The sequence below is a fragment of the Callospermophilus lateralis genome, chromosome 3 (assembly GCF_048772815.1).
Source record: "Callospermophilus lateralis isolate mCalLat2 chromosome 3, mCalLat2.hap1, whole genome shotgun sequence".
Classification (NCBI taxonomy): Eukaryota; Metazoa; Chordata; class Mammalia; order Rodentia; family Sciuridae; genus Callospermophilus; species Callospermophilus lateralis.
Genome location: NC_135307.1, coordinates 89,526,944 through 89,552,817, shown reverse-complemented (window position 1 = coordinate 89,552,817; position 25,874 = coordinate 89,526,944). Strand labels below are relative to the sequence as shown.

The following is a 25,874-nucleotide window of genomic DNA, read 5'->3' as shown; positions in this document are numbered from 1 at the left end:
TTTATTTTGAAACAGGATCTTATTAAGTTTCAGGGTCTAGACTCAAATGTGCAGTCCTTTTGCCTTAGCCTCCCAGTTTACTGGGATTACAAGCATGAACCACCACACCCAGCTTACATCTGTATTTTTTAATACCTGATTTAAAATTGTTGGGATTTTGAAAGCCTGGGAAATAAGTATTCCAGATAGTCATGTAGATTTTTTAAAACCTCATTCAGTACTGAAAATTACATCTATATATGAAACTCAAACATAACATAGTTCTAAGTAAGATTGAATTGTTATGTTAAATTGCTTTGTGCAAATTTTGGCCATTCTTAGTGTCCTTAAAATAATTTAGGGAAAGGAAGAAGAATATTCTTTGCCAGAAATATTTTTCAAGGTATGACATTAACCTCCAGAAATTTGTTCTATAATTCAACTGAAATTAATATTCTAACGTAATGAATAAAAATATACACTATATCATAGTCTATTGATTCTTCCAACTGGATGCATCCATTTGCCATTATCTTGTTCTTGACTTCTCATTCTATCTTTATTATTTAATTTTTGCACCAAATGCTGTTTTAATAGTTCCTAAAGAGGATTCTAGCCCTTACTTTTTTTATCAGAAGGCTAGTTGCTGGATCAGTTTTTTATCTCAATAGAAAATATAGTTTGAAAATTAATTTAAATTAATCTCAGTAGAAAATTAACTGAATCTCTTAGTCAAAAGAATTTCTTTCTTTGTGACTCTGTTATCATAGTTCTTTGTCCAGATGTTGTAGTGTTGAAAATTGCTGATGAAATAAGACCAGTTGTTGTAAATCCTCTTAAAGCAATAGGAGTTAGATATTGTTGACACCAATGAAGTTCCCATAGTTAACTATTTCCTCTCCATTTGGCAGTTTATTACAATGAAAAATAGAAGCCTGACCATGTGGGCATTTTTGTAACACCAGTCATTCCTGATACATATTACTGTTTTGTCATTTAACCCATAAAGACATTTTTAAGTATTTTGTTTTTCAGTTTTCACTTTGCTCTTTCTTATATAACAAGTAGAGACAAAATTGAGGAAGTAGGGGAAGATCTTGAAAGACAAGCTATTTGGTGATGGCCACTGCTCATTTGTTCATTCACATGCCATCTACCTTGTTTTCTGGATTAGAAACACATGCTAATTTAATTGAGGGACCTTGTTTTATAATGTGTGAGTATGTGTATGTATACGTATGTATATGTGTGTTTGTATGTATGTATGTGTTTATAAGTAAGGTAAGATAAGTCCTGGATTCTCCTTCAGGTCACTCAGTTTTCCTCTGTTGGGGAAACAGAGTTGGGGAAATGTTAAAACGATTTTTGGTCCCCTTCTCACAGACTTTATTTAACGCAATGTTCTGTGTATAAGTGCACCTGATGGGAAGAGATTAAAATAGAAATTAATTAATTTTTCTACTTTTTCTTTCTTTTCTTTTTTTCTTTTCTTTGTATTAGGAGAACGTTATGTACCTGGAGTGGGAAATGTGACAAAAGAAGAGGTTACAATGAGGGAAATTATTCATTTGCTTTGCATTGAACCCATGCCACACAGTGCTATTGCCAAAAATTTGCCTGAGAATGTAAGTCTAACTTCTTTGGGTTTGTTTTTCCCACTTCACCTCAAAATGAGATGATTTTCTTTTTCTTTAATTGGAAGCAACTCCACGTGTCAGATAAACTTATTGAGCAAAAAAGCTATAAATTTTTTACCTTATAGATGTAAACCAAGACCTCATCTCTTAAAAGTCTGACTAAATAATAAAATAAAATAAACCTACTTTTAAAAAAGTAAGTTAAATTTATTAATTTTTACAAGACTGTAGATATCTGTAAACTTACCATAGTAGCTTAACTATGTATATATCCTGATTTTAAATGACTTTACAAAATACAGTGTACTGTCTTCAAAGAGAAGTTCAGGTCAGTCACCAAAAAACTTTTGCAGAAGGTAGAATACATTAGGATATTTACACATGTGTTTTGCTATAGATTTCTTTTTACATTCCATTTTTTCTGTAACCTTGGTTTTAGAGAGCAGTAAACTGTAGGCATTTGCCTTAATGTGGGCAACAAACATATTAAATTTGAAAAAATTGTTACTTCTTTGAATTGTGTTTGTGAATACACATATAGGCAAACTTAGGTAGTTTGGTTTCTTATTTGGTTTATACATAGATCTTATCTCCTAAGAAATTGATCCACCACAATGTACCTAACTGGTTTTAGATGTAACTTTTTATACTGGAAATTGATCTTTTAATTTATTGTTTACAAAGTACCCCAGAGATGCAGTTGAAAATATATTTCAATTCACAGTAAAAGAAAATCAATATATAAAGGTAAAAATGACAAAAATGTTTGTTTCAACAGGAAAATAATGAAACTGGCTTAGAGAATGTCATAAACAAAGTGGCCATATTTAAGTAAGTGCCTAATATTTATGCTTATTCTGAGAGGTAGGTTGATCTTTGTTCTTATGCTATGGATACTTTAGAAGCTCTGAAGTTTTCTTCAGAACACCCAAGAATGGAATACAGATTAGAAGGGATGAGAATGAGGAGAACACAGTAGGTACTAAGTATATTTTTGTTGAAGAAAAATTAGTTTTTTGGGCAAGTAAATGAAAAATACCCATTTATAATAATAGGTGATTAGATAGTCAACAAACTTTCCATTAGTCTCTCTCCTTAGTTTGAAGCCAGACTTTATTGTTCCATAAATTTTTATTTTACATGCTAATTTTACATTTATCTTTAGTAGAGTTAAAACATAATTTTATAATCCTTTTATTCTTCAGGATGAATTAAATGGGAATAAAAATCTTCATTGGATTAATTCTTTAGATTTGAAAAATGGATACTAGTAATGGATTTCTACTTGTTTTAGTATTATGTTTATGGATACATTATTATTTTCGGGGGCTAGAATTGTAGCTCAGTGGTAGAGCACTTGCCTCGCATGTGTGAGACACTGGGTTCAATTCTCAGCGTCACATAAATAAGTAAATAAAATAAAGGTTCGTCAACTAAAAAATATAGTTTCAGACAACTTATAAGAGAGGATGCAGCTTTTCTTTTGCTCTAATAATGGTGAGTGATATATTAAGAATTGGACAGAAACCCAAAACTAGTTAATGTTCTGAGCAAATATATTTCATTTGGCTTCGGTGCTTTTCTTTATAGTACTATATACAGGATTCAGCACTACTTTCAACTACAGATTATTAAGGATGTGGTATCTCCTTACCATTTTATATTTAACCTTAGTGCAGTGTGCTGTAGTTCACTGCAGTTTACCTCTCTATTTTCTATTTATTTAGGAAACCAGGTGTATCAGGCCATGGAGTTTATGAATTGAAAGATGAATCATTAAAAGACTTCAACATGTATTTTTATCATTACTCCAAAACACAGCATAGCAAGGTAGGAAAAAGTACCCCCTGCAGTTAATAGACGTTAAATGCTTGATGTTTTTAAAGTCCAGCAAAAAGTCCCTGATTCTTATGTAGTTTCATACTGGTCCTAATTAATAGAGGGCATTATCTCACCCAAAACATTAAGATTGAATCAATAATGTTATCTAGTTGAATGGACAATATTCAGATTTTCCTGTTTATACTGGAAATATCTTTTATAGCTGTCTACAGGGAAGAGGATTCAGTGAAGCAGCATGCATTTCATGATCATGCCCTTCATTTGGTTGTCATATTTTATTAGCTTCCTTTAATTTAGGATAAGTATTTTGTCTGTTTTGTTTTTTATAATAATGACTTTTCTGCAAATTACAAGCTAGTTGTCTTTTAGAATATCCTACGTCCTGCATCAGACTAATTATTCAATTTTTGGTAAGAATACTTACATAGGTGATATATTGCATCACTTCAATAAGCACATAATAATATCTATTGGTTCTCCGAAGGATGGTGTTAAGTTTATATTTGACCTTAACTAAGTAGTTGAGGTGATGCATGATTCTGTCCTTATAAATAAATAACTTACTGACCATCACATAGTGCCACATACAAATAGGTACTAGGGAACTAATTTAGACTGAATAGAATAGAGACTTGATGAGGAATATTTCTCATCTATTTTGCAATGGATTCCTTTAAGGACAGCTGTTTTGGTTCTTAGGATAAGGTAACATTTTGAATACGTGCTTCAGCATATACAGTATTTTAATAGGTGGGTAAATCTTTTCTGCCAACTTTTAGACATTTTTCCATTTGTTTTGTACTTTTTTTAAAATTTTTTTAAATAGGCTGAACATATGCAGAAGAAAAGGAGAAAACAAGAAAATAAAGATGAAGGTAAAAAGTGAGATTCTGAATTGACTCATTTTGCTTTCGGGGAGGTGTGTGGTTTTTGTATATTTTCTTTTTGTTAGTGTTGGAAAGTAGGCAACTAAAGAAAGTTCAGAGACCATTTTGCTTTTTCATGTATTAAGATGTGGACAACATGAATGGTGATAGAATTTTAAATTGATAGCAAGTGGAGACTGTTTTAGAGGACTGATATAGTAACTTTCATTTTCCTTGACATTGACCTTCTCAGTGCTGAAAAACTAGCAAAAACTCATATGTTTTGCACATCATCTTTTTTTTTTAACTTTTCAATTTAGTATATGCAGAATAACCCCCCAAAGTATCTGTTTGTCTCTTTTCCCATATATTCCCCACCCCCTGTAGCACTGCCACCACCACCACCTCCTGAGTTCTGTCCTGCTTTCAGCAAAGTTGTGAACCTCCTCAACTGTGATATCATGATGTATATCCTCAGGACCATATTTGAACGGGCAATAGATACAGATTCTAACTTGTGGACTGAAGGGATGCTCCAAATGGTATGTTTGCCTGAAACATTTTTTCTTTTCTTTTTTTTTTTTTTTTTTTTTTTTAGTTGTAGTTGGACACAATACCTTTTTATTTTATTCATTTATTTTTATGTGGTGCTGGGAATTGAACCCAGGGTCTCACACATGAGAGGCGAGCGCTCTACCGCTAAGCAACAACTCCAGCCCCTGAAACATTTTTTCTTTATTGAGTCCTAGAGATCTTGGGGATCTGGAGAAAATCCCTGTCTTAACTTCAGTCAGAACCATGTATGGAGTAACTGATACTTAGGGGTCATTAACATAATTTACATGTAGCATAATTTTCTCTAGTGATACATTCTCATGTTTTTATTATCCCAAATCTTGGGAACCATTTATGTTTTTAAAGGCTCACGAAAACAAAACAGGTATACCCCTTATAGAAATGTCACTATTGCATCATGATTTTTAAAAATCTTTTGTTTCAGTTGTATTAGAAGAAAACAACAGGACTGGGGTTGTGGCTCAGAGGTAGAGCACTCGCCTTGCATATGTGAGGTACTGGGTTCAATCCTCAGCACCACATAAAAATAAAATAAAAATACTAAAAAATAAATGTTTTTTAAAAGAAGAAAAGAAAACAACATATTTAAGATTTGAAGACAGACGGTCTAGGCTTGAATCATGTATTTCTCCGCTTCCCGTATAAGAGCAAGTAATGTTGTTCTTATTAAAAAATGAGTATAATTATTTTGTAGAATTGTTATGTTAGCTCAGGTAGAAGCAGTTTTTGTTGTTGTTGTTGTTATTTGTTTGTTTTTTTCTTTTCTTTTTTGTTTTATGGACTGGAGATTTAACTCAGGGGCAGTTTACCACTGAGCTACATCCCTACCCTTTTTTATTTTGTATTTTGAGACAGGGTCTCACTGAGTTATTACTGAAGGCCTTGCTAAATTACTGAGGTTGGCCTTGAACTCATGAGCCTGCTATATCAGCCTCCTGAGCTGCTGGGATTACAGGGGTGCCACTGTGCCTTGCAGTAATTGTTTTCTCAGTATTGTTACAATTACTCAATCATGCCACTTTGTAGTAGCTATAACTGCATATTTATTTAGCACCTAGCTAAATAAAGTTTTTTCCTTGATTGTTGGTCTGCAGACTCTCAATGCTGTCATGCTATATGTGTATCTCAATTTTTGTTACATTAGGTACATGTAATATAAAATTCCATACTGTAGAAACACGTTTGAAATCAATTTAAAATTTCTATCTCTCCTAGTGCCCAGTATAGTAGAAGCACCCTGTTAAAATTTTGCATATTCTGGAAATCAGTCTAACAATAGCACATAGTAAGTCTGGTCCATATATCATAGCTGCATATTCTGTGCATAGTTATACTATCATGCATTTAGTCACCTATTAATAGACATTTAGTTTGGTTTTAGGTCTTTGCCAAAATACAGAACTTTAAAATGAATATCTTTGTATCGACATTTTTTTTAAAAAAATATTTTTTTAGTTATACATGGACACAATATCTTTATTTTGTTTATTTATTTTTATGTGGTGCTGAGGTTTGAACCCAGGGTCTCACACTTGCAAAATGAGTGTTCTACCGCTGAGCCACAACCCCAGCCCCCTTGTACAGACATCTTTTAATACTTTTTAAAAAAAAATACCTTTAATTAATTAATTTATTTTTTTATGTAGTGCTTAGGATCTAACCCAGGGCCTCACACGTGCTAAGCGAGCACTCTACTGCTGAGCCACTACCCCAGCCCCCATCTTTTAATACTTAAATAAATGTATTTGTTATTCTAATTCCTAGTAGAGGGTTTGTACTTTTACATTTTTTATTGATATTGTCAAATTGGCCTACACCATTTTACTTGCCCATCACCAGCACAGTAAAAAATTTTCCCAACATATTTGCCAGCTATATATTTTATTAAACTCAAAAGTTTTTTCTAGGGCTGGGGATGTGGCTCAAGTGGTAACGCGCTCGCCTGGCATGCGTGCAGCCCAGGTTCGATCCTCAGCACCATATACAAACAAAGATGTTGTGTCCGCCAAAAACTAAAAAATAAATATTAAAATTAAAAAAAAAAAAAGTTTTTTCTACTCTTTTGGTTTTGGTACTGGGGATTAAACCCAGGGGAGTTTACCTACTGAGCCACATCTCTAGTCCTTTTTTATATTTTATTTAGACACAGGGCCTCCCTTGCTTAGGCTGACCTTGAACTCACAATCCTCCTTCCTCAGCCTTCTGAGTTGCTGGGATTAGAGGCATGTCCTGGCTTTTTGCCTTTCTTTTCTTTCTTTTTTTAATATTTATTTTTTTAGTTGTAGTTGGACACAATACCTTTAATTCTGTTCATTTATTTTTATGTGCTGAGGATCAAACCCAGGGTCCCGCATGTGGTAGGCGAGCACTCTACCTCTGAGCCACAATCCCAACCCCTTTTGCTGTTCTTTTTTTTTTTTTAATGGTTACATATCTTTTGCTGTTCTTAAGTAGCTAAAAAGTGAGATTATCTTGCTTCAACTCATATTTCTTTAATTTCAAGGGAGGATTGACATTTTTCATCATTTCTTTCCATTGAACTGCTTGTTTATAAATTTTGCCCATTTCTTTTTACCTGTCAGGTTGCTTATTCTTAATACGTCCAATTAAAATATAATTTACCTGAAGAAGCACAATTTTAAAGATTTCTCATTTTCTTCCTTCAGGCATTTCACATTCTGGCACTGGGTTTACTAGAAGAGAAGGAGCAGCTTCAAAAAGCCCCTGAAGAAGAAGTAACATTTGACTTTTACCATAAGGCTTCAAGTATGTTTGAGTATCATTTTCAATACATATCCATCTAATTGCCAATTTGTAATTGAAAGTTTAGATGTTAAGTATTTTTAATCTGTTAGACCTTAAAATGTAGAAATCTTGAAATTGTCTCTCTGTAGAATCTTTAGTTTTTAATTAATATTTTTCAGTATAATAATATATTTTTTAATCCCTATTGTAATCTCTTACTGTATTATCTCCCCCTTCTGCTGCTTTGGGGGAGAGGGGATAAGAGAGTATTAGTGGTTTCTTACTTTGATTCTTTGTCTCAATATTTCCAAATATTGATGCATCAACCATAATATTCATATTGTCCATATGTGGAAGATATTAATATTTCTGAATTTTAAATGATTGCAGAAGTCTTATTGATAATATATTCATTTTGTACTGTTTTCAACTAGGTTTAGATTAGATTTTTATTAAATGCTACCTGATTAAGATACATTTCTCAATGACATTCCAGAGACATTGTTGTAAAACCAATAGTTGCAAGAAAAGGATCTCATTTTCTGTTTACACATTGTATTTTTTGGATCATTGAAGACATCATAAACCTGTTTAGTTAATGGATATAACATCTCCCACATATATATTTTCTTTCTGAAACACTTTTGCTTAGACAGTTAGCCAAGGAAATGTGAGAGACAGTCCTAAGGGTAGCTTTTGCTTAGCAGTACTAGTGGAATACATAGGAAAGAGACTTGAAATAAGCACACATACATTATTTTAAAATTTTGTACTTATCACTTCATATAATGCTAACTCAGTACTTTTATGTAATTGCATAATATTCCACTGGAGAATTAAGGGAATGATTAGCAGACCCTGGTTATCAGTATAACATTAATTAAGAATTGTAATTTTTACATAATTATAAAGATGTTTTTTATGTATAATTTTGTGTTTTAAAAAAGGATTGGGAAGTTCAGCCATGAATGCTCAGAATATACAAATGCTTTTAGAAAAACTCAAAGGAATTCCCCAGTTAGAAGGCCAAAAGGACATGATAACATGGATACTCCAGGTAAACTACAAATGTAAACTGATCAGATATTGGTTTTATACAGTCATGTGTCACTTACCAATGAGGATACATTCTGTTAAATGCATCATTAAGTGATTTCATTCTTATTTGAACATCTTGGCATTTATTTACACAAAGTTAAATAGTAACCAAGTCAGTCCTTTAATGTGGCTTCCTGTGCAATCAAGAAATTGAAAAAACACAAAATATGAGACTGCTGCCAGTGTAACATGGTATATTGTTTATAGTAAACTAGAGAACACTCCAAAATAATAATAAAAAGCATAGTATAGGAGCTGGGGCTGTAGATCAGTGTGGTAGAACACATACTTAGCATACATGAGGCCTCCTTGGTTGAATCTTAAGCACCACAAATCAATCAATTTTTTGAAAGTATTGTATGGTAAATACATGAACCATAACATTTATTATCATTATCAAGTAGTATTTGCTACACCTAATTGTGTGTGCTATACTTTTACATGTCCGTATGCAATAGATTTTTAGCCTTGTTATAATCTTGTAGGACCACTGTCATATGTTGCCCATCATTAACTAAAATAAGAAGGAAGGGGAGGGAAAAGTAGGAATAAAGTCAAAGGAGCAATCATGTTCCAGATCATATAGACCTTATGGGTCAAATTAAAGAGGAAGATTTGTACTTTTGAGGACAGTAGGAAACAACTGAGTGATTTTAAAAAAAAATTTGTTTTAATTAGTTATACATGACAGTAGAATGTATTTATGCACTTTGAAATATCATACATTTATGGGGTATAATTTCTCCTTTTTCTGATTATACATGTTGTAGAATCACATCAGTCATGCAGTCATATATGTACATAAGGTAATAACGTCTGTTTCATTCTATTATCCTTCCTATCCCCACTTTCCCTCCCCTCCCTTCATTCCCCTCTACCTAATCTAAAGTAACTCTCGTCTTCCCTAGTGCCCCACCCCTCTATTGTGAATTAGCAATTGCATATCAGAGAGAACATTCGGCCTTTGGTTTTGGGGGGTTGGCTTATTTCACTTAGCATGATATTCTCCAACTCCATCCATTTGCTGGGAAAGGCCATAATTTCATTCTTCTTTAAAGTTGAGTAATAGTCCATCAAATAAATATATATATATATATATCACATTTTCTTTATCCATTCATATATTGAAGGATGCTAATTTTAAGTCCTTTGGGTATAAATCAAGGAGTGGGATGGCTGGATCAAACATTCCAAGTTTTCTGAGGAATCTCCATACTGGTTTCCATAGAGGTAGCACCAATTTGCAGTCCCATCAGCAATGTATGAGTATACCTTTCTCCCACATCCTCACCAACATTTATGATTGCCTATATTCTTGATGATTGTCATTCTGACTGGAGTGAGATGAAATCTGAGAGTAGTTTTGATCTGAATTTCTTTAATTGCTAGAGATGTCGAACATTTTTCATACATTGCTGATCGATTGTATTTCTTCTGTGAAATGTCTGTTCAGTTCGTTTCTTTTGCTGAGAAGAAGCTTTTTAGTTTGAATTCATCCTATGTATTGATTGTTGATTTTATTTTTTGAGGTGGAAGAGTCTTGTGAAAGAAGTCAGATCCTAGGCCAACACGGTGAAGATCTGGGCCTACTTTTTCTTTTAGTAGGCACAGGGTCTCTGTCGTAGTGTTATAGTTAAAGCTTGGTCCCAGGGTTTCATAAACTGACTTCCAGACCACTCACATATAATCGAATCAAGCCTTTATTGAAGCATACCGGTGGCGGCTGACCAGAACATAAAGCTGTTCCCCTGATCAGCCCCGAACAATTGCAAGGGCACTCCTTATAAGCCTGAAAACCGCAAAATGGATGTTCAGGGGGTCTAGCCAATGCAAGCAAGCCAGGTTACAGAAGCGGGACAGTGCAGTCAAGCGGAGGGAAGCCTAACCAATCACAGTTAGCCCAGTCACCCCAGTTACAGAAACAGAGTCCCGTTACCCTAGTTACAGAAACAATACCCCATTAGGTAGTTCCCGTGTTCTTAAAGTTTTCTATAGAAAAGGAAAAGAACATCTTGCCCCAGTCATGACTCTTCTACTTGGCATGGTTGTTTTATAGGATGAAGTCATAAAACAAAATGGAGTCACATTTGCTCCTACTATCACATTAGTGCCTAAGCCTTTGATCCACTTTGAGTTAAGTTTCATGCAGGATGAGATAGAGGTTTGATTTCATTTAGTTACATGTGGTTTTCTGTTTTTCCCAGCACCATTTGTTGGGTAGGCTATCTTCAGTGAATGTTTTTGGCACCTTTGTCTAGTATGAGATAACTACATTTGTGTGGGTTTGTCTCTGTGTCTTCTGTTCTATACCATTGGTCTGTGTGTCTGTTTTGATTCCAATACCATGCTGTTTTTGTCATTATAGCTCTGTAGTATAATTTAAGGCCTGGTGTTGTGTTCTGCTTCATTTTTCTTGCTAAGGATTGCTTTGGCCATTCTCCGTGTCTTATTTTTCCAAATGAATTTCTTGATTGCTTTTTCTATTTCTATGAAGAATGTTGTTGGGATTTTAATAAGAATTGCAATAAATCTGTATAACACTTTTGGTATTATGACCATTTTGACAATATTAATTCTGCCTATCCAGGAGCATGAGATCTTTCCATCTTCTAAGACCTTTTTTCTTTCTTTAGTGCTCTGTTGTTTTCATTGTAGAGGTCTTTCACCTCTTTTATTAGATTGATTCCCAAGGTTTTGTTTTTGTTTTTGTTTTTGAAGTTATTGTGAATGGAGTAGTTTTCCTAATTTCTCTTTCAGTGGATTCATTACTGATATATAGGAACGTGTTTGATTTATGGGTGTTGAATTTATATTCTGCTACTTTGCTGAATTCATTTATTAGTTGTAGAAGTTTTCTGGTGGATTTTTGGATCTTCTAAATATATAATCATGTCATTGGTAAATAGTGATAAAGTTTGAGTTCTTTACCTGCTTGTATCACTTTAATTTCTTTTTTTAATTGTTCTGGCTAGAGTTTCAAGAACAATGTTGAATAAAAGTGGTGAAAAGAGAGCACAATCTAATGATTTTAAATTATAAATCTGATCTATTTTTGTATAAGATGACTGGTTGTTGTGTAATACAAAGCTTACAGGGTATGAGCATAAAAGCAGGGAAACTACTAAGAGACTATTGCATTTATATTGGTGAAGTGAGCATTATCTGAACAAAGATGCAGATGCTGCAGAGCAGGCCTGATGAAAGTATACTTTGAAGGTAATCTGTAATATTCACTAATAGATTTGATTGAAGGAATGAGGGGAATTATGGAATAAAACATGACTCCTAGATTTGGTGCTTGAACTTGTTGGGGAGAAGAGAATAAAGGGTGTGAAGAGAGACCAGAAATGTTACTTTAATAACATTTAATAGGACATTCTCCTCTAATCCCGGATTATGGAGCTTCTTTGTTTACTGTATTCATTCTGATGTTTACAGCTAGTGTTATTTTGATAATTAGAATATACAGAGAAGGAAATAATTTCCTAAATTCTTATCAATTGTAAATCATTGTGCTGATATGTACTTTTTCCTATTTTTTCCCTCTCTAATTGTGCTGGGGTTGGCTTCACACATGATAGGCAAGTGCTCTACTGCTGAGAAACATTATCCCAACCCTACAAAACTATTTTTCTATTTAATTAGACATAATCTTTAAAAGAAGTTGATATAATAAGATATGTAACTAGAAGATAATGACCTTACTAAGATTTCTCTTGAAGTAGATTGCACGAATATTTAGTATTTGTGTTAAATTTACCAGTATAATTATTTTTTTAAATAAAATCAAAACAGAAAACAAAAGAAGTTGATAATGATCCCACCTTTATTTAGAAAGTAGATTGAACTGTTATTTAGTCCAATTCATATGCAGTATACATAGTGTTATAAATTGGATATCTATTCCCCCAAATTTATTTTCTATTAGAATATCAGAGTTCATTACCAAAATATGCAAAAATCTGCTTTTAGAAAAAAATAAAAATCAGATATCTTACCCAGGTGTTTATTATGAATCTGTATTGTGAGTGTTCCTTGTGGGAAGTTTTTTCACGTGAGACTTAGTCTTCTTTAAGGTATAAAATTGTTTTATGGATATATCATCCTATTGCCAAAACATAGATATTTGTTAAAAATAGTGAGGTAGTCCTGTGCGGTGGCACACCACCTATAATCCCAGTAGCTTGGGAGGCTGTGGCAGGAGGATCATGAGTTCAAAGCCTTGGCAAATTAGTGAGGCTCTAAGCAACTCAGTGAGACCCTGTCTCTAAATAAAATATAAAAAAGGATTGGGGATGTGGTTCAGTGATTAAATACCCCTGGATTCAATTCCTAGTATTGATCAATCAATAGGTAGATAGATGCATGTACATACATCTGTATATATTGTTGTGGAAATGTCTCCAAAGATAAATGATCAAGTACAAAATGGGAGTATGAAATAGTATATATAGTAGGATCTCTTTTGTGAGTATTATAGATATAAAGATATATAGTCATATGCTACATAACAGTTCAGTCAACAACAGACTACATAAAGATAGTTATCCCATAAAATTTTGTTGCCTAGTTACATCATGGCTCTCTTACTTTGTATAAGTGTACTCTGTGATATTCACATAATAATGAAATCACTCAACACATTTCTCAGAACATATCCCTGTAAAGTAATGTATGACTCTTGTGTACAGTTGTCCCTCAGTAACCCCTTCCTTCCATCCTACCCAACCTCTGGATGCCAAGTGCTGAAAAATTATGCTCTATATGTTTAATAAGAATTGCAATGCATTCCACTGCTGTCGTGTATTTAAAAAAAACAAAAACAAAATCAATTAAAAAATAAAATGCGTTAAGTATGGGGCTAGGGTTGTAGCTCAGTGGTAGAGCACTTGCCTAGCACTTATAAGGCACAGAGTTTGATCCTCAGCACCACATAAAAATAAATAAATAAAATAATAAAGGTATTGTGTCCATCTACAATTAAAAATATTTTTTAAAATGCATAAGTATTGCGCTGGGATTGTGGCTCAGCGGTAGAGTGCTTGCCTAGCACGGGTGAGACCCGGGTTCGATCCTCAGCACCACATTAAAAAAAAAGACATTGTGTTGTGTTCATCTACACCTAAAAAATAAATATTTTTTTAAAATATTTGGGTAGAGAGAGAAGAGGGGAGGGGAGGGGGGAGGGGGGATAGTAGAGGATAGGAAAGGCAGCAGAATAGAACAGACACTAGTATGGCAATATATAAATCAATGGATGTGCAACTGATGTGATTCTGCAATCTGTATACGGGGTAAAAATGGGAGTTCATATCCCACTTGAATCAAAGTGTGAAATATGATATATCAAGAACTATGTAATGTTTTGAACAACCAACAATAAAAATTAATTTTAAAAAAAATGCATAAGTATTAGCATATAACCTATACACACCCTTCCATATACTTTAAATCATCTTTAGATTACTTATATCTTCTAATGCCATGTAACTATGTAAATGGTTAAATTGTTTAGGGAATAAGGACATGAAAAAAGTCTGAACATGTTCAGTACAGATGCAGTTTTTTTTTTTTTCCTCCAAATATGTTTGATCTACGATTGGTTGAATCCATGGATATGGGACCAATAGGTATGAAGGACCTATTCAATTCATTTTGTTATTGTTCTTGTTGTTGTTCTTGCTGCTGCTGCTGCTGCTGCTGCTGCTGCTGCTAGGGATTGAAGCTAGGCCCTCAGGCATGCTAAGCACACAGATCTATTACTAAGGTCTACTCTACCCACAGACATACTGTATTCTAGTGATTTTTTTCCCCAAGAAAAAAAATAATTATCTTTATTTTAGTAATTACTTTCAGCGATAAGGATTGTGGTCAAGAATGGGTATTGACTTTTCATTTCATATCTTTGCCTTTATTCATCTTTGCATTAAAAATATTATTTTAGCAAGGAATGGTGGCATGCATTTGCTCCCAGCTGCTTGAGAGGTTGAGGCAGGAGGATTGCAAGTTCAAAGCCAACCTGGGCAACATAGTGAGATGCTGTCTGAAAATTTTAAAAAGAGCTGAGAATATATATAGTATAGTGGTAAAGTACTTGCTGAGCATGCACCAAATCCCTAATATGACCAAAACGAAAAAAAAAAAAAAGAATAAAAATGTTATATTAAGCCTGGTGTTGTGGTGTATACCATTTGTTGCCATAGTTATTCCTGAGGCTAAGGCAGAATGATCGCTTGAGCATATAAATTTGGGACTAGTCTGGGCAACACAGCCCATATTTTTAAAAAAAAAGTTGTTTTAAATTAAAAAATTTTTTCCTGGCAAATTTTATTAAAGCCAACAGAAGCTTGGTCACAGGTACAGACTGAATCAGCTGGTTTATTACAAGTGACTTACTCAGATGATTGCTCATTGGCCAAGTGATTTTTAGGGTCATTTTCCCCCCCATAAATCTAAATAGCTTAAATTCAAGACATTTAGAGATAATGATAACTAAATAAGATTAGAAATTTTTTTTTTAATCCTTCTGGTCAGTTTAACCAAATCTTGTAATTTTTCGTTGGTTTTCTTACAGATGTTTGACATAGTGAAGCGATTAAGAGAAAAATCTTGTTTAATTATAGCAACTACTTCAGGATTGGAATCTATTAAGAATGATGAGGTAACAACACTATAACAATAGTGACATTGTTCTGTCTTTGAATAAGAAGTTACTTTTTGTTAGGAGGAACCTGTTTATTGTATGTATGTATGTAAGATCTGTCCAACTTTTATTTATTCTGTACTTAACAGATATTTATTCAGTATAATTTATTTATTTTACAAAAGCAGAGAAACTTGATGTACAATGGAATTCTACAAGAAATGCCATATTTTATTAATTTAAAAAATATTTTAGCCAGGCACAGTGATAAATGTTTGTAATTCTAGTGATTTGGAAGGTTGAGGTTGGAGGATCACAAGTTAGGCATAGCAACTTATTGAGACCCTGTCTCAAAATAAAAACAAAAGCTTAGGGGTTCAATCCCCAATACAAAAATTTTTTTTCAATGTTTAAAAGTAGGATATACATCACAATCAGTGGCATCTCATGATTTAATCACCAATATACATTCATTGGAGGAATATAAGGTAGTGGTACATCTTCTACTCAATAAAATGTAATAATGTTTAGGTCATTAAATTATTAGAGTATCTTTATTTGTGGTTATTAACTGTCCTTCCTAAAAGAAAAGCACACTGGAGTTAAGTTAAAATAGAAAATCAAAAGGTACCAAATACATCTCAGTAATACTGTTAAAGTTTTCAGTCATAACAATGCATTTAGAAGTGTTAGACATTAAATTGGTTTAAATTGTTTAAATTTCATTGATTGACAAATGGTTTAAAATTTTATTTTATCTATTAATGTGCCTGCGTTGAACATCAAATGCAGTTTATTGAATAATTAAGGTACTTGGCCTTGGTCTTTTACATTAAATTATTGAATAAATGAAGTAATAACAGAAGAAAAGTTGAAATAATTATGTTAATTTTGAAACATTAAATTGAAAGTAGACCTTTTAGTTACTAAGTTTTTCAGAATCTTACTCTTAAGAAATTTTTCTACCCGGCAGGGTTTGTGGCTCAGAGGTAGAGCGCTCACCTACCATGTGTGAGGCTCTGGGGTCAATCCTCAGCACCACATAAAAGTAAAATAAAGATATTTAAAAAAAGAAAGAAAGAAATTTTGCCACTGAACAGTGTACATATTGAGCGTTTCTAATTAAAAAATCTGAAATCCAAAACTTTGGAGCATTTCAGAATTCAGATTAGGAATGCTTAATTGATGAAGTCTTTGCAGTATCCCAAAATTCAAAATATCTTAAATCTGGAACATTTTTGGTCCCAACCATTTTATATAAGGGATGATTTTACATCAGCCTGTATGTAAATTTTTAATAGTAGATCTTAACTGCTGTTGTGATTTCTTAATATTCAGATTACTCACGATAAAGAGAAAGCAGAACGAAAAAGAAAAGCTGAAGCTGCTAGGCTACATCGCCAGAAGATCATGGCTCAGATGTCTGCCTTACAGAAGAACTTCATTGAAACTCACAAACTCATGTATGACAATACATCAGAAATGCCTGGGAAAGAAGACTCCATTATGGAGGAAGAGAGGTAAAACAAAGCAAAATAAAAGTTAACAACTTTTGGAGATAAAATTAAATACTCACTTTAAATCATGATTTTCCAAACATATTTTATAATAATGGAAAAGACAAAAGTGGGAACAGTAAAAATAGAAATCAACCCCTGTTATCCTGTTACCATACAAGCATGGGCATTCTTAGATACACATTTATAAAAATTGATTACATATTGAGGGAAATGGGATAATCTTTTGAGCCATGCCTTGTGGGATGTTATATGATACATAGTGAGAAGAGGGAGAAGGAAAAATCATAGTACTTTGAAAAAGTATTCCAAGAAATTTTAGTTACTAAAATTTACTAAATATTGAAAATACCCCTTTTTGCCCATTTTTAAAAACAAACCTTCACTGTTATTTACAACAACACGTGTTATGGGTACTTTTAGGAAATTGTGTGTTTTCAGTAGCAGTAGACACATTGTATTCTGTGTAATAGGTCAATAATCAGGAAGCTGAGAATGCTAATGAAGACCATAATGAATAATGGCTATTTTAAAGTTAAAAATTAAAAGGGAGCTGGTGACATAGAGGTCAGTGGTAGAGCTTTTGTCTAGTACATATGAAGCCCCAAGTTCAATAATGGCACTTTAACTAAATTAAATGAAATAAATAAAAATAAGATATGAAGGTAAGCTTTCCTTGGCCAACTGTAGTGTAATAAAACCAGAAGTAGAGCTGGGGTTGTGGCTTAGTGGTAGAGCAAGCACCTAGCACATGCAAGGCCCTGGGTTTGATCCTCAACACCACATAAAAGTAAATAAAATAAAGGTATTGTGTCCAACTACAACTAAAAAATTAAAAAATAGGTAAATAAATAAATAAAACCAGAAGAAAAGAAGAACTAAACAAACAAAATTTTGAACTTTCTAAATATTATGTATCAACAGCATACTCTTTAGAAGAAGTGAGAAGTAAGCAAAGTTATACACAGAGTTAATGGCTTTAATTATTTATTTTTATTGCCTGCTTAATTGAATATGTAATTTATTAATGTTTTCTCATTGAAAACAATTCAAAATGGGCTGGGGTTGTGGCTTAGCAGTAGAGCACTTGGCTAACACATGCAAGGTCCTGGGTTTGATCCTCAGCACCACATAAAAAATAAATAAAATAAATAAAGGTACTGTGCCCAACTATAACTAAAAAATAAATATTTAAAACAAAAAAAGAAACAATTCAAATAATGGATAAAATTCCCTCATACTATCCTCTATGATCCTGATCTTTTTCCACAAACAACAATGGTTATAGGTTACCTCTTCCTAATGCATTTGTAAACATTTACATAAATAACAAATTGTCAGATGTAATGATTCTTAGCTTCTTTTGGAGAGTAGATGAGAATAGGACTAGAGTTTGTGTAGTAGTAGATTAATATCTGCATAATCAAGACTTAGCTTCATTGTTCCTATTTGACTCTTCCTGATTAAAGAAAAAAAAAATGAGTGAGAGTCTTGTGTTTTTAATGTTTTTTTTTACATTTTCTAGTGATTTGTTTTTATTTTAGCATACATTTTATTCTATTCTTTGCTTTCTCAGTATCTTATAAATCTTTTCACATTAGTACATATAGATCTATAATGTGAATTCTATATCATTCTTCATGACTGCTGCATAGTCTGCCAAGGCACAGATGTACAATATTTTATCAGATTTTGGACATTTAGTCGCTTCCCTTATCCCTCATTATAATTGGTCAGAAAGTTTTTGTATGTGTCTCCTTGTGCATTTGTGCAAATAATTCTCTATGGTAAAATTCAAAAAGGGAAAGATATGGGTCAATAGATATGACCACATTCCCTTCAAACTGACTCTCCCAGTTTATACATCTAACAGTGTATGAGCATGCCTGTTTACTTCATTCTTACCAAAACTTATTATCAGTACTTGAAAATACCTGGTATTATCAAAATTTAAAATTTATGGGCTAGAAATGTAGCTCAGATGTAGAATGCTTCCTTAGCAAATGCAAGGTTCTGGTTTTGATCCTCAGCACCACCAAAACAAAACAAAACAAAAAACATATGTTGACTAAAGTTTCCTTATTAGTAGTATTAGGTTGAGCTAATATAATCTCATCATTATTCACCTTTTATATTTTATCTTCTACAAATTGCCTATTGTTATCTTTGAATTCTTTGCTCTTGTCTTTTTGATTTATAGTTCTTTAAAATTATATTTCACTTGTTTTGTTCCTATTTCTTTAACATTAATTATGAAATTTAGCCATAAAGAAGTCTACATGAAGACAGATTTATTGATCTTTTTTTTTTTTTTTTTAATATTTATTTATTTATTTAGTTTTCGGCAGGCACATCTTTGTTTGTATGTGGTGCTGAGGATCGAACCCGGGCCGCACGCTTGCCAGGCGAGCGCGCTACCACTTGAGCCACATCCCCAGCCCCAGATTTATTGATCTTTTAGAGCTTTAGTTTTTTGTATCTGTAGTCTTTTCCTATTCAAAAGTCACAACTTTAATTACATAGTTGCAATAATACATTTTCCTTTTAAAAATATTAGAGATAAAGCTGAAGTTCCATTTGAGTACCAGCTCAAATCCTGGATACCTTTCTGTTCTTCCTTAGAGATTCATCTGCTTATAAATTTTATATATTTTTGTCAGAATTTTTACTGTTATTACATAAAAATATGTATAACCATAGGAATTCTATATTGTCATTCAGCCTTTTGTTTTAATTGCATAAATTATATTATATGCACATCTTGCAATATTCCATTTTCACTTCGTTGTTTTGAAGATATGTATGTGTTCTTTCATACACAGTGTTTCTCAGTTGAGGCATTTGGGCAGCCATTTTTTTTCATGCAAGACTGTTTCCACAGATTACAGGATACTTAGCATACTGTGCTTACTAGCCTGTGACAACCAAAAAGCAAATCTCCACTATGTATTTATTACCAAATGCTTCCTAGAAGTGGTATCACACCTATTGAGAACTACGTTTTACAAACTGCATAATATTACATATCGTGTAAGCTCATTTATGTAGGTGAACATTTATTTCTAGTTTGCCAAATGATACACTATATTTCATAGAGCTTCTTGAACAGATAATATTGCAGTATAGTTCAGAACATGGCCTCACAGGTTAAATACTGGTCCTGCTATTTACTGGTGATGAATTACAGGGTCTTTCTCTTTACTGTCTCTAGGCCTCAGCTTTTTCCTCTGAAAAGCAAAGGTAATTGTAATATCTACCTCACAGAATTGTTGTACAGATTGAGTAAACATAATTATAGTATTTGAAATAGTGCTTAGTATCATAATCAGTGATTATAAATGTTTTCTCTTATTTATATATGATTATTGCACACATTAGTAGATCCTAAGATTTGCTAGCCCATTAAGAGTAAATCCTAAGTATAACTACATCATTAAGATGTAAGTTTTTTAGTTTTAACACCTACCAAAATAGAAATAGAAGCCTAAATGCCTAATGAGAGGGAATTTAAAAAACTACTGTGTCACAAATAGTATAAGAATACTATGTAGCCATTTAAAATGTTTCTGAAGAAATTTTAATCACATGAGAAAATGACAAAAAAATTTGTAAATGAATAAAACGAGATAAGTAAATCTGTATATGTAATATAATCTTATTTATATCAAATGTATTTTATAAATGTTTCTGAAACCAAAAAAAATATGCAGGGTTACTAGTGGTTATTGCTAGGTTGTAGGAGTATATATGAAGATTTCCTACATCTTTTTCTTCTTAATTATAGAGCTTTTTGTCTAGATGTTCCAAAATTTATCAATAAATATGCATTACTTTTATATTAAAAAAAAGAAATAACCCAATTTGTTGGTATAATAAATTAAATATATATGGTATTTCATGATCTGCTTTTTTTGCACTTAGAATCACAAACTGTAATTTCTAATAAGAAAATCAATTAATTAAAGCTAGAAATATTAGGGGGAAGCTTCGAAGATAATATTCCTAAATATCATTTTTATTTTTATTTTTAAAGCTTTTACCTACATTTACTTAAAATCTACCAAAGTATAAAGACAAGTGACCAAAACATATGTCCTCATTTCTGGTCGTTTCTTTTGGTAGCACCCCAGCAGTCAGTGACTACTCTAGAATTGCTTTGGGTCCTAAACGGGGTCCAACTGTTACTGAAAAGGAGGTGCTGACATGCATCCTCTGCCAAGAAGAACAAGAGGTGAAAATAGAAAATAATGCCATGGTATTATCGGCCTGTGTCCAGAAATCCACCGCCTTAACACAGCACAGGGGAAAACCCATAGAACTCCCAGGTGGTATGTATTATTTAATAAATATCTTTTTGAGCATTTCTTTTCATACCTATGCAATTAGAAAAAAATACTCTTTGAACGAAGTTTGGGAGTGAGGTTGTATTTAGTTTTATTTGGTTATATTACAATTTATCCACATGTAAAATACTCTAGGTTTTTACATGCCATGTTGGCTGCTTTTCTTTATTTTTTTATTTTAATTTTTATTAGCACTTGACCACATTGTTCATTCTATCTCTGGTTTTTATTTTATTTTTCTTCTTGCTGAACATTTAAAAATAGGTTGTAGGCATTTTGACATGTCATCCCTAAGCTTTTCTGCATGTATTTTCTAAAAGTAAAGACACTCTACTATATGTCTATCATACCATTATCATACTAAAGAAAGTTAATAATAATTCAGGAATATATCATCTAATATAAAATACGTATTTCTTCAACTTTTCTTAGAATGTCTTCAGTAGGTGGATTTTGTTTTCCCCACTCAGGATCCAAATATGTTTCATGTGTTACTTTGGTCAAGTTTTTTGTAGTCTCTTTTAATCTAGAATAATCTCTTGTTTTGTTTTGTTTTGTTCATGCTAATTGTTTGAGGAATGTAGGCCAGTTGTCTTGTGTAGTATTTTGGATTGTGAATTTATCTTATTGTTGCCTCATGATTTGATTAATGTTAAGCATGTACCTGGTTAAGAATAATAATTAGGTAATGTGTTACATTTCTTATATCACATCAGGAGTTAGGTGCTTTATTTTTTAAATACCCTTGACATAATAATGATAATAAAAGCTAATATTAATTGAATATTTAATGTGTGTCAGGTTCTAATTAAGTGCTTTATGTGTATGCACTTACTTAATCCTCACAACAACCCTGTGAGTTAGTTACCAGTATTGGTCCCATTTTGCAAATGAGGGAACTAAGGCACAGAGAAGTAAGTAACTTGCCCAAAGTCTGTGCTTTTTTCCTACTAGATTATAATACCCCTCAATATCCCTTAAAATCATCATCCATTCAAATTAGTCTTTAAAATTGCAAAGGAAAATTGATCTTAAATCAGAATATCATTGCAGTGACTAAGCTAATGAAGCTTAAACCTAATGTTCAAAATTAAAATGTAAACAAAAGGTTGAGTTTTTATTAATCTGCACTGATTTTAGAATCATACCTGATAGTCTTGTTTTATATTTACCTCTTTGTTTTACTATTAATAATATATATCCTCCTTTCATAATATTGTGATACTTGGATATTTCTAAGAAGTGAAAGTTTGTGATTAGAATTTTATACCTGATGACCTCTCTTTCTTCCCCAACCCCCATTCCTTTGTTATAATCTTGGAAGAGATGCATTCATAACTCTTCCTTTTGTGTTTCTGAACCAGAAACCCTAGACCCACTTTTCATGGATCCTGACTTGGCCTATGGAACTTACACAGGAAGCTGTGGCCATGTAATGCATGCAGTATGCTGGCAGAAGTAAGTTGTTCCTCTGACATGTTCTTGAAAGAGACTAGGAACAGTGAAGTTCACTACAGGCCACAAAAAGGCATGTTTTCTCATGTCTTCTTTCCTTTTTTCTTATTGGAATAATTCAAACAGTTTTAATTACTAATTCTGTTTGCATGATACTAATTGTTATATAAGCCATGGAAAATATTTTATAAAGCTCTCAATTTAATATTTTCAGGGATTAGATATAATTCAGGTAGAACATGTGTTCAGCATGCAGAAAGCCCTGGGTTCGATGCCCAGCGCTGCTTTAAAAAAAAAAAAAAAAAATTAAAGTGTTCTTTACTCCCTCTGTTTGCTTTCCACAAACTAATCAATAGTCACATTGTTCATCAGTATTCACATAAAAATAATAATAATCCTCATTTTAAAAAATCTCAAAAACGGTGAAAGTACCTTGAGACAGGACAAGAAGTCTAGTTTTATGTCAAAAAAAGATAAAAATTTAGAAATGCAATTCCTGAGAAATCTTTTGTTTAATAGTTTACCCACTTGGCATTTAATTAAAATATAAAATTTTTCAATGATAGCCCTCACTAATGTAGTTGGTCCCTGGAAACACATATGTCAACATTGCTGTTGATAGGAGACAAGTTATGATTCAGTAAATTAATTTTATTATAAATTTATATCTGCCATGATAAATTTTCCAATTTGCCCTCCAAAAAGTGGGAATCCTATTTATTTCATAATTTAATGTGTATTTTTTGTATTTAAATTTTACACTTGATCTTAGTTAAAAAGCTGAGAAGCAATGTACATAAGTTCTAAAAATGTTTACTGGAGCAAATTTTTCAGATCTTTGTACTTGGATGAAAGCAAGTTCTAAAAGTACACGTGTCTTTGGAATTTTGCAGGTATTTTGAAGCTGTACAGCTGAGCTCTCAGCAGCGCATTCATGTTGACCTTTTTGACTTGGAGAGTGGAGAATATCTTTGCCCTCTTTGCAAATCTCTGTGCAATACTGTGATTCCCATTATTCCTTTACAACCTCAGAAAATAAACAGGTATATTTTAATTTATGTTTTGGTTAATTTTTTAAAACCTATATTTAATCTTTTAATTTATGCTTGTTTTGTTAGATTATTAGTTTCTTTTTTACTCTTTAAAGAAATGAGTGTGTTTTATTTCATAACTTAAATCATATTTTAAAATAAAATTAAAAGCTCCATTTTTTGGTCTTTAAGATAACTAGAATATTCATTTACTTAAATCAGTATGTTGTGCATATATCTTCCAATCAACATTACAGTAGAACTCTGTTCTCTGCCTTAACACTCACAGGAGAAAAGATGTGAAAAAATTCATTACTTTCATTACTTGCTATCTGAACTTCTGTAGCTCTAAAGGTCTTTGTATTATTTTTCTAATTCTATTTTTTTTTTACTTCAAATGCTATGGTTTTAGACATCTGGGAGAAAAGCTAATGATAAAAGCACTCATTGTATATGTTTCGATAATAGGTGAGCCTTTAGGACTTCAAAATTTCTGTATTCTGATAATCTGTAAATGGGATTACAACAAATATTCATTTTTTTAATGACAACTGGGTTTCTTAACTATTTTTATATTCTCACTTTTCATTTAATAATAACAGTACTATTTATACTTGTTGGGTTCTTTTAAAGTGATTTCATAATGATAAACCCAAGTTCTGCTAAAGGAAATGGTTTGTTATTTTAAAAAATCACCTTTGGGCTAGGGATGTAGCTCAATGGTAAAGTGCTTTTCCTAAGTCTGAGGGCCTGTGTTTGATCCCCAGTACTACAGAACACCAGCCAACAACGACAAAACCACCTTTAACGTGTTTCCATAGCAAAAAATGTTAAGAAGTGATATGTATGGCAGGCAGAGTCAAGTAATAGTTGCTGTACATCTACTATTCCATGTCTTTGGAAAACCTGGTTTACAAACTGTCATCTTCATCTTCTTCCAATTTTTTGGGAGATAGAAATATAGGAAGAAGTGGGCTGGGGCTGTAGCTTAATGGAAAAGCGCTTGCCTAGCATGCCTGAGGCACTGGGTTTGATCCTCAGCACCACATAAAAATATACAAATAAAATAAAGCATTCTGCCCATCTATAATTACAATCAATCAATCAATAAATAAAAATTAAAAAAAGAAATATACGAAGAAGGTTGTATCAAAAAAACCCTATTTCATTTATTCAATAATTAATGTATTCTAGGCACTCTTCCAAGCGCTTGCTACCTTATGTTATTTAATTCTTACAGTAGTGTACTGAAAATAGATACTGTTATTTCCATTTAAAGATATAAAGAATTGGAGATTATGAGTATTTTTTAGTTCTCCCAGAGTTATACACTTGGAAGACAAAAATAAAAATAAAGTGAGTTTCAACATTTTATTAGTCTGCACAAGCCTTAAAAAAAAAAAATACACTATTGTTCCCTTTAATGAGGATTATGAAGCATGTAAATAATTCTCTAAAGGAAGACTCAGGGGCTGGGGATGTGTCTCAAGTGGTAGTGCGCTCACCTGGCATGCATGCGGCCCGGGTTCAATCCTCAGCACCACATACAAACAAAGATGTTGTGTCCACCGATAACTAAAAAATGAATATTAAAATTCTCTCTCCCTCTCTCACTCTCTCTTAAAAAAAAAAAAAAAATAAGGAAGACTCAGCAACTTTCCTTGATGTCTTTAAGAATAGGATGCTTCAGGGCAGTCCTTTCAAAAGTCAGAAAAACTGATTTTTACAACCAGGTCTCTTAGAACCCTGAAACACTTACTGTCAATAATAATTTTGTTAACTCAGAATCTGAGGTGTATAATTGTACATAAAATTTTTATTAGATGCATTTATTTGCCTTTCTGTTTTTTTAGAACACCAGTATGAGTATAATCAAAATAATAAAGTTAAAAGTGTATGAGGAACTTTATCAAAAGTAATAATTTTTTTTAAATTTCATTATCTAATAACCATTATCTAGTCAAAATCTAATATGAATTCATCAAAAAAATAAAGCTAATATGCTAAGGTTTTTTGTTTCTTGTGGTACTGAGGATTGAACTTAGGACTTCACACATGCTAGACAAGCACTCTACCTCTGAGCTACATCCCCCATAACCCTTTGAATATTTATTTATTCATTCATTCGTTTATTTGTTTATT

At 32.5% G+C, this 25,874-nt stretch overlaps 1 protein-coding gene across 3 annotated transcripts in view; it reads left to right on the top strand.

The window, feature by feature from the left end:
- Positions 1-25,874, top strand: part of Ubr1 (ubiquitin protein ligase E3 component n-recognin 1) — a 152,052-nt gene that overhangs the window by 88,897 nt on the left and 37,281 nt on the right. For all 3 annotated transcript variants that reach the window (XM_076850653.2, XM_076850652.2, XM_076850654.2), the window contains 12 exons: positions 1,480-1,604; positions 2,395-2,447; positions 3,344-3,446; positions 4,285-4,333; positions 4,712-4,866; positions 7,567-7,666; positions 8,593-8,702; positions 15,318-15,404; positions 16,725-16,906; positions 21,026-21,231; positions 22,611-22,704; positions 23,595-23,744. In XM_076850653.2, the coding sequence (XP_076706768.1) occupies positions 1,480-1,604; positions 2,395-2,447; positions 3,344-3,446; positions 4,285-4,333; positions 4,712-4,866; positions 7,567-7,666; positions 8,593-8,702; positions 15,318-15,404; positions 16,725-16,906; positions 21,026-21,231; positions 22,611-22,704; positions 23,595-23,744 (1,414 nt within the window). The remainder of the gene's footprint in view (positions 1-1,479; positions 1,605-2,394; positions 2,448-3,343; positions 3,447-4,284; positions 4,334-4,711; positions 4,867-7,566; positions 7,667-8,592; positions 8,703-15,317; positions 15,405-16,724; positions 16,907-21,025; positions 21,232-22,610; positions 22,705-23,594; positions 23,745-25,874) is intronic.